This window comes from Scomber scombrus, chromosome 15, assembly GCF_963691925.1.
Source record: "Scomber scombrus chromosome 15, fScoSco1.1, whole genome shotgun sequence".
NCBI lineage: Eukaryota > Metazoa > Chordata > Actinopteri > Scombriformes > Scombridae > Scomber > Scomber scombrus.
This window is the reverse complement of record NC_084984.1, coordinates 12564134-12578592: the sequence shown is the minus strand read 5'-3', so window position 1 is coordinate 12578592 and position 14459 is coordinate 12564134. Positions and strand designations below refer to the sequence as shown.

The following is a 14459-nucleotide window of genomic DNA, read 5'->3' as shown; positions in this document are numbered from 1 at the left end:
TAAGGGAAAACCACTAATTTCTTGTTACTGATGTCCACACGTCATAATTCAAAAAAGGTTGGCAAAGCATTATTCTTAGTATTTTCATAGTATTTGTCCATTAAGGATTTAACCTCAAACCTCTGCTATTTCTGAAAACTATGTATGATTTACAGTGTTCTCAAAGTAATTTAAACCAGCAGTGCTATAGGTTGACTCTTAATCTGCCATATCGAGTGATATTATAATGTTATCACTGTTACATAGATGTGATAAGTCTTCCTCATTCTTGTTTGAATTTTGATTTCCATTGATAACAATTACTATAATACCACAATAATACATAATTCATATTTTTTCCTTTATAAAACAATTAACACTTTATTCTTCCACAAAAGGATCATGTACAAAATATCAAAATATTCACCTTGCAGTTGGCAGAAGTTTGATAAACAACAAAAACTCTGAGCTCTAGGGCAAGTTACAGGTTATACAAAAATACATTTTAAAAAAATGCTACTCATAGTTTTTACAGCCTCTGGATGAGAGGAAAATCTAATTGAATCAATGTACTGTTTTAGCTCATCTGTAAAAAAAAAAAAAAAAAGACCTGTAAATGTGCTTTTATGAATATGAAATATGGCCAATAAAATGCAAAGACGTTTAATATGTAGCTAATAACTCAATTTAACTTCCAGTATTCCAAACATTAGGTTTCCAAAATAATATATAATGTTCATCAATATGGCTACTGATAAAAGATACACCGTATTCCAAAAGAGTTTTATGTAAAGCACATTGAGTTGCCATTGTGTATGAAATGCGCTATATAAGTAAAGCTGCCTTGCCTTGCCTTGTCATAAAAGAGCCAAAGTAAGTGAACAGCAGTGTCAGGGGAGCTTCAGCAAAATGTAATAAATGGACAACTTTTTGCAACTGTTTTGCAAATTTGCTGGCGTGTTTGTGGTGTGTAGAAATAAGATATATTTTCTTGAAAGGCTTTTTTATCAACAAAAAAACATATAAAATAAATTCAATTTTGAGTTTGAGTTGAGTATCTAGTTTACTAGCTGTGACTAGTACAAACTGTGTAAATTATATTGTTTAACATTATACATGCTATTAGTTTTCATTAACTATCTGATGCAGAAAGCAAAACATGTTAAATGACCAAATATGGGTATGCACATTTCAGAAAGTTTTGGCAGATAAAGCTGCTTTATATAAATCTGTGTATTTCTAAGCCTAAACAATAATGTCCCAGATTACAAAATCTACTAATTCTGAAATTATTTGACACAAGGAAAATCAATATATGTTTCCTTTTGAGTACAATATCTAAAAAGTGTCTTCTGATTTAACAAGGAAACATCTCAGGGATTTCATAATGATATATTAGGTGTTGATATAATGTATTGGATTCATATGTAAATAAGTGTCCCAGATTATCCTGATCCCCCCTACCTGTGGAAAAGCAGGGGTAGTGACGTCAGAAGTGTCAAATTCCCGGGATGGTTTCGGGACAAAGAGGCTTGTCTGGACGAAGGTTTGTTTCCCCTTTAGTGGCTGCAAAGTCAGGAAGTTTCACCACAGGATTTATTGGTTTTTATACCTCTGAGTGTCTCTACGTCAGATACACAAGGTAATTGGTGTTTCTTTCCCTCCTTCTTTTCGGAGTAGTAATGGTGTGAGGACGGAGAGGTTGATGGGGAAACTCAACTTTTTCTCCAGTTTGCATTTAAATGCAGGAGCGTAAAGTGGAAGTATGTATGGTGATGTTTACTGCTATGAGGTGCTGTTAGTTAAACAACGTTTTGTTACCTTAGTTAGCATCCCTTCACTTGAATATACAGGATAGCTAACCTGTTTTCCTCTAAAGTTGAGGCGAATAGAGTCGAAAAATAAAATGCTAACAGTTAGCTTGTTCAGTGCATAGAGGATGATCATGTTACTGTATGGCAGCCATCTTACCTGGATACACAAAAAAACTAAAGTTGACAAATATATTCACAGCTCATTTAAAAAGGATGTTTTTAATTTATACATGGGGCAGTTTTCTCTTCAATTTAGCTGTTTAATTAGCGTTTCTATCAGTCTCTAGTACTACTGCATTTCTTTTACTAGTTGTATTTTTTGTGATCAATTTAAAAAAAAAATCATTTATACATTTGTCATTTACAACTCATAATAATCGCCTATAGGCATACAGCAATGGGGGAGAATCAGTCCTCCTCCCATGTTTATTTTTAATTTAAAAAAGTTTTAATTATTTTTTGTTTTGTTTTATTTATTCATTTATTTTTTCCAATTCTGCATACTGCCCTGGCTTACTTTGCCAGGGGCTAGAGGGTTGATAAAATTACTAATACTATTTTTATTGTTATTTTTATTCCATCTTATATTACATTAATGTTTTTAGTTCTTTTCTCTTTCTTCGTTTGTGTGTCATTGCTTTACGCTCCTTTTATGCTAGCTTTATGTGAAGCTCTTGGTGTATGTCATTTCTTTTTGTAGTACTTTGAGCTACATTTATTCTACTAAAGGTGCTATACAAATGACATTATTATTATTATGAAATAATAACACAGTAGTTGTTTTTGGAAAGAGGAAAAAACAGGATTGAAATGTTGAAATAATAAAAGGAATACACAAGTACAGAAAGTTGAGCATTTGTATAGTGCATTTAAATAAAATTAAGTACAATACAGCAGAGAGATTTAGTGATTTATGACTTGCATTTTATTTATTATCAACAGTGTGAGATCCTTAACACTAATTCATTTTTTGAATTATCAACCAGAATCCTAGTTTATGCCTGTAGTTGGATCAATTTTTTTGCTAATATGCCCTTTTATCCAGTTAATGATCAACATAAAGACAGTGATGCAGAAAGGCTAGGGTTATTTGCCCAATTAGAGATTATTTGGCTTGAAATTTGCAGTGATTGTCAGATTTTAGCTACAAAACAGTGGCTGTTTTCCTTCCAGCTGCAGGTATCAAGTGGCAGCAACTTGATACCTGCAGCTGGAAGAGAACAGTCGATAAAACCCATGGCGCAGTTTAAAACGTATTTATCAGGAGGATCAGTGCTTTTGTATCTGAAGCTTCTCACTGTTGGTCAGAATAGTGTTATTGTGTTGTTACCCATTTATTCCTTGTTTTACTCACATTTTGAGAATAGTTTACAGCCACTAAAGATGTGTTGCACTGCAGTACAGAAAGGTCCCCTGCAGGAAATTTATTCCAAACTTAATGTGATGCATGTGGAAGGAGAGCGGTGTCTCCCTCTAGTGAGGAAATGCTATAATTGTCTACAAGTAAAACTACAGCACCATATTGAGCTCAGGGTCCAGGTTTAGAAAAGGACATGCCAACTTAGTGGAAAACTATACATTTGAGAGCACTGGGATTAAAAACATAGTTAAACTTTCAAATTTACGATCAGTGTCACTACAGTTATCTCAAATAGCTTCATGGGTAGATCATTTGTAATAAAGAAACAAATTTACACCACAGAAGGCTCTTGGTCGACACAAAGACATTCTTGTGTGTCTTATGTCATAAACCAGTATGTGTCAGGTTTCTTTGAATAACAGGTCTTTTTCTGTGACCAAAGATGGCAACCAAGTGCGGTGTCAGGCCAGATGAAGGCCTGATGATGATGCAGGAGCTCGACGACAGGCTGAAAGAGCAGATTGACAAATTGGAGCATGTTCGCCTGACTGCCATTGAGCTGAAGGACAACTTGTCTGGGGTAAATCCGGCCAACAATAAATCCAAATCTTCATCTATAATAAAAAGTGTTTGTTCAAAAAATTCATTATGCTCTCTTCTGTTTTGACCTGTTTTTCTACTGCAGAGCAACAGTGATTTGACCCAGTCTATCAGTGATCATCTGGAATGGTTAAATCACTTGTCGGAGCGAGTGGAGACTCTTCACATGAACACAACCGTCTTTGTTCAGGTGACAAACAATAATCTAAGGGGTTGTGGCTAATTTGTACATCTGCAATGAATAGTTAATAAACCAATTGGTTGAATTTTGATAATTGATTCATTATTTTAGCTAGTTTTATTGTCATGTATGACGGTAAACTAAAAATATTGTTGTTTTGGTCTTACGATCGAATACAATTTTAAAGACAAAATGATTACTTTATTAATTTTAATTATTAATAGTCTGCAGATTGATAGTGATGCCAACGCGGAATTAACTTAAAACTGCATTCTATCAAAAGGCCACCAGGGGGCGACCGTTTTGGTGTCAAAAGGACTTCCGTCTCAATACAAGTCAATGGAGAATTCACCAACTTCTCACTTGATTTCTAACCTCAGTAAACGTTTTCAAAATGTGTTTATGGTCTCAATCGCTAGTTTAAAGCCTTCTTCAATGCAGTATGATGTTCATTTGTGAAATTTTGGCCTCCCTGATTTTATATTTGTCGATAAAGCAGGGTATGCATTAGGGCTTGGCTACGTCGTGATTGACAGGTTGATTGGTTCACAGGTTCAGGAGGGCGCCTCATGCCCCTCCTGATGCCCATATAAGTAGAATCCGTGTTTTTTTTTTTACCCGGCATGCACCTGAAATTTTCAAGATTGCACTGCTCAGCGCCTCTATTAAAAAGAGTCCTGTATTTGTAATAGAAACTACAAAAGGCACTGTCTTTGAGAATTAATGTTTCAGGAGCCAGCAGAAACATAACTACAGTGTTTACTGATGCATTCCTGACCTGACAAACTGCCCAGATGAAGAGATTAAAAGAAGCCATTATGACACAGATAAGCCATCTACGACCTGCAAAATCAACAGGAGAACTTGTATTAAGGAACAGGAGAAAACTACTTCTTTACTTTTGTAGTCCAACAGAACCAAAAGGTAATCATAGATTTGAGGCAAACCTAATGAGGATTTTGTGGTTGCTTCATTCATCATGGGACTAATTTCCTTCTCAACATTGTCAGTGAAGAATGTGGCTTCTGCGGTGAAAACAGGACTGGCTTTCCTTTGTGAGCATGCCAGGAGGACAACAGTGCATCCCTTGTTTCTTGTAAAGTGAAGTGATAGATACATGATTGCTAAAACCAACAATTGTTTTTCACCAATATAGCAACAGTTTTCTGTTTGTGTGCAGGGCCAGATTAACCCGCTAGAGGGCTGAGAGACAAAAATAGCTCATTTTTGGCCATTGTTTGATTAACAGTCCAAACCCAAAGATATCAATTTAATTGTTTTTTGTGATAAAGAAAAACAGAAAAATATTCATTTTCGAGGCTGGAGGGAGATAATTTGCTTGAAAAACCTCTAAAATTATTCATCAATTAAAAAAAAAAAAAATCATATATCATATAAGCATAATAGCAGTCAGAGGTAAATTAACAACAAAATGCTTAATCTGCTTGAACTGTAACAAACCTTGTCCCCCCAATCACTGACATTTAGGAACGTGTAGGGAAGTGTCTGATCCATTTGTCTCTTCACTAATTTTTGCTTCATCTTTTCCCAGATGAATCCCAAACCTCGTGTATGGGCAGGGAAACAGAGCTCCAAACATGGATACCGTTTGGGACGTCTCTACCAGGCTGAGGATGCCCAATCTGAGTTTGGCTGGTCCCCCATCCGCACACGACGTAACAGCGATGCTGCCTCTGAAATGTCCTGCAACTGGTGATATGGGAGATTGTGGTTCATATATCCACTGAGGTTTCAATTTAATGCAAAATATTGTGCAGCTCACTCACCAAATAGAAGATTGACAATGAAATACCTTGCACATTTCACTTTTTATATCAGTGAATTTTTTACACATTATAAATCAAGCTTTACATTCATTGTAAGACTTTACCCTTTTCTAGGTACTGTAGTGTTGTGTTGTTGAAAGGGACCATTTGTTAAATAAAAGTATGCCTATCCAACCCTGTCGGTTTATCAATTTTACATCCAAGAAGCCTTTGTTGTTTGTTAAATTCTCTAAGCTATTGTTTTTAAGTTAATTTCTAATAAATTGCATATATATAATGTGTTAGTTTAGTTTAATTACTAAGCCCTTTGTCTGTCAATCAATCAGTCTTCATTTATAAAGCACCAAATCACAACAAAAGTCATGTCAAGGCACTTTTCACAAAGAGCAGGTCTAGACTATACCCTTTAATTTAATTTAAAGACACCCAACACTCCCCCATGAGCAAGCACTTGGCAACAGTGGCAAGGAAATACTCCCCTTTAACGGGAAGGAACCTCAGGCAGAACCGGGCTCTTGGTAGGTGGCCATCTGCCTAGAGAGAGAGAAAGGGAGAAGAGGGACAGGGACGGGAAGGTTACTTTGGAAATGTAATAGGTTACAGATTACTATTCACCCTATTTAAAATGTAATAAGTGATGTAACTATTTCAAATACTTAATTAAAGTAATGTAACTTATTACATTTGATTTCCTAATTTTCTAACAAATGTTTTCAGCTGTTAACAACACAGGCTATGTGTACCCATAGTACCAGGTGTTTCTCATGGATACTGACATGTATAAAGGAGATCATTTCTTATAGAGCAAGATTAATCTCCCATTTGAAAATATATTCACTAGTTCATGTAGATTTTGGAATATAGAATAACAGTATTTTATGAAAAAAGTCAAAAGCCTGACATGGGCTTAATAGGTATTGTGACCCCATTTAAGCCCATGTGTGCTCCACATAAGGTTTACGTCATGATTTATTTACAAAATATAAAAAAATAGTTTTCAAAGAATTAAGCAATATATGTATTCAGTAACGTGTTAAATATTTATTAAATGAGGAAAAAACTCCCCTGCTGAACAAAATCTTAAATGTCTGACTTCAGATGTAACCTCCTTTGTAATCATGAACATTTTGATAACTGTAATTTAATTACACATACACATTTCTGCACGAATTACAGTTAAGATTTATTTTGTAATAGAAAGACAGGCAGAGTTCTTTCATTTTGGTCTCAAATCTTCTAACAAGTGCAACAAACTGGAAAAAAAGCTAGTTATTTCTCCTGTCTGATACAATGTGTGATCAGAAGACTGAAATCCTGTGTGTGTGTGTGCGTGCGCGTGCGTGCGTGTGTGTCTAAGTGTGTAGGTCAGTAGGTGTGTAGGTCAGTGTGTGTGTGTGTGTGTGTGTGTGTGTGTGTGTGTGTGTGTGTGTGTGTGTGTGCCAGCAGGGGGAGCTGCTGACATCACTGTTAACCTGTCTGTTGTACATAAAGCTTTGGTAGAAAACGCGTGGGTGATAATAGTGAAAGGAGCGTCTCTAAAGTAGCTCTAGCTATATACTTTAAATACAGATAATTTTGAACACTTTGTGAGTTGAGCTTATTTTTGTACATATATTGAACATTACGGGTATCGAGTGAACCCCCCGGATAACATGGCAGAAAGCGACTGGGACACCGTGACTGTGTTGAGGAAGAAGGGGCCGACTGCTGCCCAGGCCAAATCCAAGCAGGTTAGCCTTTTCTTCTGTTCTTATTTGTTGTTAAAACACACTCTTTGTTATACAATAGAGCCTTTAATCGAGCCTCAGATGACAGTAAGCAGCTCGTGTATAAAAACATAAGCAGAAACTATCATGTTCTGCAACTTGGATCGAAACAAACATGGCATGTGCTTCGTGGTTTTAGCATTAGCTTTAGTTTAATAACAACAACAGTGTCTCTTTCAGCGCACCTTTTAATAGCGTTTAAGTGGTTGCTAGGCTACAAAGTTGCCTGCAAATTGTATTAAATTGGATGAAAATTAGCCTTTGTCACATGCAGTACTGTATTTGCAAACAAATGAAACTCCGAATGTAGCTCAACCCAAATCCATCTAGCTACAGCCATCTTTGCTAATTGAAAGCCTATTTGAAACCTTTTTAGTTACTAATTTACAACCTCATTTGCTAAGTCTAGGGTCTCTGTAACCTAATTACCATCCGCTGACTAGCTATAATATCGGACGGTGACCCTAAAATAGAAACTAACTTTGAAAATGGTGGCTTAGTTATAATTAGCAACTCATAACCAAACGGTGCTCCATTAATAGTTTTGTATTATTTTGTGTGGGATAGGACAACCTTTATCTAAATGTCTGGGAGTAACGAGAAGTCAAGTACACACTTACATGAACTGTTTTAATGTAATAACATGGTTTATAGTCATGGCTCACTGTCCGTTTTGGAAAAGGGAGTGTTTACCCAGAAAGACTGCAGCATTATGACTTCAGCAGTATTAATCATCTGTTGTTTGACTTATTCGTTACACTTAGATAAGATTCATCACTAATTAACTAACCAGATGAGGCAGATACTGAAGGGGATATAACATGAGACAGGTCATAGTGCACAGTCTACTGTCAACAAAATTGGGTTTTGAAATTTATGGTTTGTTCATATTTGTTGTTTTTTTTTTTCTTCCTCCAGGCTATCACCAGTGCTCAGAGACGCGGGGAGGATATCGAGACGACCAAGAAATGTAAATTTATGCTTTCGGTACACATTTCAGCACAGTTCATTTGCAGAGGGACCTTATTTAGATGTGTCTCAGAGATCCATGAATCCAAGTTACAGTCTTCCATCTCAAACGTGACAAGCACTAAAGTAGGGTCCAACCCATACTGGAATTTGGGGCTGATACCCACATTAGGGAATGAAAAACATTTAAAACACAAACTTTTTTCAATGTGGTTATCAAACCCCTGTGGTAAACATATGTCATGTCATGTTTTACAGTTGAACTATAAAACACTGAAACCCCAAACATCACTGGAAATGTAATCATCATAAATTCCTATAAATGATAAAACATATATCCGGTAATGATTTGCTTAACTGAACTGGATATATTAACCAGTATATTAACTCAGACCGGGTTCGGATTAGGCTATGAGTTTCAATTAAATCTTTTAAAAGAACACAGTAACTTTATATATTTTATACAGTGTGTAGCTATATGCTCACTCAAGTCCCAAAAACTCTTCATCAGAACTGTCGCTGTGCGCTGGAAGTCTCACTAAGCACACTGTCCTCGGACTCTTTCAGTCCCAGAGTCAAACAAAGCATCATTCTCTGTTCCATCCAGTGGAAAAACAACAAAGTTAGTAAATCTTTTAGGCTTCAGATGTGTGCTCATACTGTGTGTTGCTGCCACAGCTCAATAAAAGCTGCTCATCTGTGCACGTTAGCGCATCGCTTTTCAATAGGGCTGGGCGATTATGGCAAAAATCAAAATCACGATTAATTGAACTTTTAACCTCGATTATGATTAATGAACGATTATCTCCACCCCTGACGAACAATTATGTATTTTCAGTTTCTTTTTTTTTGTATTTTACACTGCTGCCCTCACACATGAGTATCTTTAGGGAGTGAAAATAATGATGTTTTAAGGTGTGACACTGTGGTTAATGTGTAGTTTAGTTACAAAACCCACTTGATTAGAACTATGGAAAGATCATGGTTTGGGTTAAAATGATCACTGGATACAAGTTTTCAAATTCCTTAAAGATATGCAACCTTTACTGTCATGGCAACAGTGAACACCACGATTAATTGACATGAGCAAGATTAAGTCGATTAAGAGTTTCTAAATGTCGGTTTCGATTATTTTTCCATTAATTGCCCAGCCCTACTCTTCAACATCTGCTGCTGTCAGCCGGGTCAGTTTGGTTTGTAAATACTGAAATATCACAACAAGTGGTGTCTGAAATGCCACTACTGTGATAGGCCAATATCGGCTGACCAATATATCAGCCTTGCTCTACTAAAGTAACTCAATGCATTGTAGTGCTGCTGTATTTCCCTGTTTACCAACCTATAAGATGCTCCAACATTACCTTTGTCGACTGCTTGTTGTCCAGGGTCTGCAGGGCAGAACAAACAGCATCTTGTGACAAAGAACACGGCCAAACTAGACCGCGAGACAGAGGAGCTGCACCATGACAGAGTTCCCCTGGAGGTGGGCAAGGTCGTTCAGAAAGGGAGACAGGACAAAGGCCTGACCCAGAAAGACCTGGCCACTGTGAGTGTACCGACTTTTCATAATTTGGCTTGTACAACTGTTAACCGGTAGTGGTAATGCTGGACAAAGTGCCTTAGTCTGGTTTTGTAAAACATTGCCTGTTGTTGGATTTGAAATTCGCTCGCATAAAGTGATGTACAGAGGAAAAGAAATCGATTAATAAGATAAAGGTAACTAACTAGCAGTGACACAGCTTTAAAGTCCAATGTTGTGACAGTACAGTCAACCTGCAGACACATTCACATAAAACCTTCCAGAGGTCAACACTCAGAAAGAAGGAAATTGATGGCCTATTGTGTTTCTTGGCCAGAGGCAGGGCTTTACGATCGGTGAGAGACTGCCTTTTATTAAATATAGTATTTCTTCTACTACTTATAGTACTGCTTTGTACATTCCTGTATTGAAATTCTAATTAGAAGTCAGTCACAAACAATTAGAGATGCATCAACCTTTTTTCAGTTCTGATCCTGATACCTGAATTTAGCTATCAAGATTATTTTTTTTCTTGAATATTATTATTATTGTTGATATTAGGTGTATGTTTACATGGGGCTGTAGGAAACCACACAGCACATCTTAAAAGAGCAAAATTTAAACAAAAATACATTACATTTAAATGCACTTGAAAGCAATTTATTTGAACCGTAGGTTAAGTGGACTTCACATACAGACAGTTGTTGGACTGCAGATTGCTACAACTCCTTTTAATATTTTGTAAAACTTGAACAAATCATGTACACAGCAATACATTATCAACTTCTTGTGAGTAGATGTCTATACTTGAGTTCGGAAGAGTTTCAAAGAGTGCAATGGCAAATTGACAAATCCTTCATACGGTTTTCAAAGTGAATATTGAAATTGAAATGTAAGGACTGTGTAGAAAAATAAATATCTACACCAGCAGCTGTTTGAGTCAGGAGGGCAGCAGCGTGGCCCCTTCCAGCCACAGTGATGACGGTGCACCTTACCCGGCCTTACACTGAGCCACGGATGGGACACACTCTGCCTTCCTGGGCGAAGCAGTGTGTCTCTCCTTGCAGACATCTTGTAGTTTCATCACATTAAAATGAGCTGTCAACATGTGGTCCGATGCAGCTCAAAGTCGAAGTGTTAGTGTCCGTCTGTCAGTCAGTGAAAGCGCTATAATGTCTCAGCTTTTGAAAGAAAAGTTGTGTAAGTGTCAGGTTGACAAGTATTTGTGGCTTTGTTATATTATGAAGCAGGTTTTGGGGTTAGTGAGGTAACTTCAGGTTTAACTTCAGGTTTTTAAGTGTCGCAAAGCTGGCTCACTTTTAACCGGGATAAATCACCATGTTAACTTAAGCTGAAGTGAATTACGTCAGTATCTGTATCAGTGCACACCTACAAATTATTATAATATTTAATTGCAAATGAGACAACTGCAGTACTATTTACACATGATTATTATTGATATAAAATAATCTTGTAGCTCAGTGATCATCTTCTTCTTACTAAATAGACATTTATTTTTGATCCAACTGGCAAACTTTTCCATCACACAGTTAATTAAAGAATGTAAACACAATGACTCCTCATGAAGGTCAGTTACAGTAACTTAAGTCCTTTTAAACATTTGTAACTTGCAATCTTCTGCAATAATGTCAACAACGCAGCATAGAGTCAAATGGACAGCTTTCTAGTTTTGAATAGTTGTGCCAACTTAAGGCCGGGTGGTTTAACTTGATTATAAATTATGTATTGCAAATCTTTTTCCTCAGAAAATTAATGAGAAGCCTCAAGTCATTGCGGACTATGAGTGTGGGAAAGCAATTCCCAACAACCAGGTCTTGGGCAAGCTTGAGAGAGCAATTGGTAAGAATAATTATTATGGTATTTCTACTTCAGTCCCAAAATTGAATGTCTGTGTTTATTATGTCTCAACCTTCAGCCATGTTCATCAGGAGATATTTTATTCTGTCATGAACAGGGCTGAAGCTTCGTGGGAGGGATATTGGCCTACCCCTGGAGGCAAAACCCAAGAAGAAATGAACACAAAGCCTCGAAATCAGCCCTCCCACTCCCATTTTTCCCCTATAACTGAAGGCTAAACCCCTTCTGCACCCCACCTCCAAGAACCCCAAGCACTCTTCCCCCTTTCTCCTCCCCAATCCCTTCCTTTACCCGGGCTGATCTCACCTGTGTCCTGCCTGAGGACCTGGTGCTCCACTGCTATACAGGCTGCACACTGACAAGTCATCTGAAACACGTTCTAGACCATATTATCGAATGATCGAACATCACAAACTCAAAACTTCTGAGAATTTCTTTTCACTTATGTCTGCTTAGGCTTTTGGCGTGATGAATTCTACTTTTCGATGGTGATGTAAAATCATTTAAAAGTTGAATTTATTTTCATGACCAAACAAATTAGTTCGACCAACTTCAGTTCTAAGCATGATATAAAGCCAAAAGTGCTTGAATGCATCTTTTTCACACACTTGCGACAGTGAGTGGATGTCATTACAGTGTTGAAATGTTTTAATGCTGTGCTTTGTTTTGATCTAAGAATAAAGTTTGGCAATTCAAGGCATGTGTGAGTGTGAATTCATGCCCACTTTAGCACAGAACCTCATCACAAAACCAGCAACCAGCAATTTTAAACACTCCTAAAATGGTAATCCTGGCAGTTGTTTTTTTTAACTTGTGACAACAAAATACTCAAAATGTAGGTAATTAATGCCTCATAACAGCAATTATTTTTTTATATACAGAACTTATAAGTAGTACTTGTTTGTTTGTTTGTTTGTTTTTTAACTACAGCAAAAGTCATATCAGAATAAAATAACTTAATTTACAATCAATGCATTTGGTTGCTATAGTTTTTGGGAGAAAGTCTACTGTGCAACCTGTTTTTTGAATGTAGTAGTAATATTCAGCCACTCGATGTCAGTATACCGCTAGAGATATAACACATGTACCACTGTCAGTGAAAAGTGAAGTTTAAAAATGTGTCATACAGAACTTACTATTACTTTTTTTATGGAAGTCATAGTTTACCTATATACTTAAATGAACAAAGATGTGCACATTTTATGTTTCCTACATAAGTTACATACATATGGTTTAACTGCTGATTAAGTATAGTGTGTTAAATGAATTGTTATATATATTAGGTGTCAGTTATGTATTCAAGCACTTTTGCAGAGAGACTATGTTGAATTTATTTGTATGTTTCATATCTTAAAGTTGAGGCAAACTTGTCACTCCTCAAATGCCCAACAGCTTACAAAGACTCATCTTAATCAAGCTTGACTTTAAGTAGCTTTAATTTACAATGCTCCTTATTTCTCTACAGTGCTCCACTTCATATCACGTGTCAGTGACTTGAGAGCTGTTTATTTTTTTTTTAGAACAAGGGGAAGTGCAAGTGGGGCAGAATACTTGCATAATGTCCACAAACATTTCTGGGATACTGTCTTGACGAGAGCTGAAAGGTTGGTGGAGTGTGAAGGAGGAGGAGGGAAGCTGAGGAGGTGCAGTTCATCGGGGGGGACAAGAATCATTTCAAGAAAAGTCTGTTTATCCACTTTCTAGCGACCTTTCCAAATTAGGGATTCAATGGAAGCAGAGCAGGCCACAAGTTATTTTGAGCTTCTGAGACCAGCACTCCTCTCTCTAAATATTGCTCATGAGGTTCATGTGAGATATTGTATCGTAGGCCCTGGTAATAAAGTCTTAAGCAACATGATATTTTGGCTCCTCTGGTGAGACCACCAGAGAGACAAAGGAAGAGCGTACAGCAGTGTGTGCAGTTCAAACGTCATTATCTCTGAGCCCTGCAGCACCATCCCTGGTTAGCTGAGATAAGACCTTGTGGTGCCCCTGGCATATCTGTAAATCAATGTGGTCATCATTAGAGGGAGGGAAGGACAGCAGACAGCAGTAGCAGCACCCCTGAAGAAGCTGCAGCTGTGGACTGGAGACCAGTATATGCATCATTATTGGGCAAAAGTGCAATACATATACATGCAAAAGTGGGAGATAGTAGTCTTCACAGATAAGATAGTTAGGTGTAATAGACACAATGACAAAGTAATTACATTTGAATGCAGAGCGGTCACTACAAGGAGTGAAATTGAAGAAAATCTCAACATTTTAGTAGATGTACTTTGATTGATCTGATTTAAAGAATTAAATGATGTAGCTGATTGAACAAATATAACACACACAGATGAAAATATTTGTACATTATGTCACATGGTCCATGTTTAGCCATTTATCTCTACAAGTAAGAAAATATATACCAACAAGCAAGAACCCTGGTGGTACAGCAGCAATAGCTAACTTAGTGATTTTTAATTTTAACAATCCTCTTTGTTTCATTACTTACAGTACCAGTCAAAAGTTTGGACACACTTTCTCATTGATGTGAATGGGAAAGTGTGTCCAAACTTTTGACTGGTACTGTATATTAGTTGTACTTTTATCATATTCAT

At 36.9% G+C, this 14459-nt stretch overlaps 1 protein-coding gene across 1 annotated transcript; it reads left to right on the top strand.

Moving 5' to 3' along the window:
• Positions 1–7208: 7208 nt before the first annotated feature.
• Positions 7209–12549, top strand: edf1 (endothelial differentiation-related factor 1). The gene is made up of 5 exons (XM_062434908.1): positions 7209–7451; positions 8406–8457; positions 9842–10002; positions 11742–11835; positions 11951–12549. The coding sequence occupies exons 1-5, from the start codon at positions 7374–7376 to the stop codon at positions 12010–12012; spliced, it is 447 nt and encodes a 148-aa protein (XP_062290892.1). The 5' UTR covers positions 7209–7373; the 3' UTR covers positions 12013–12549.
• Positions 12550–14459: the final 1910 nt, after the last annotated feature.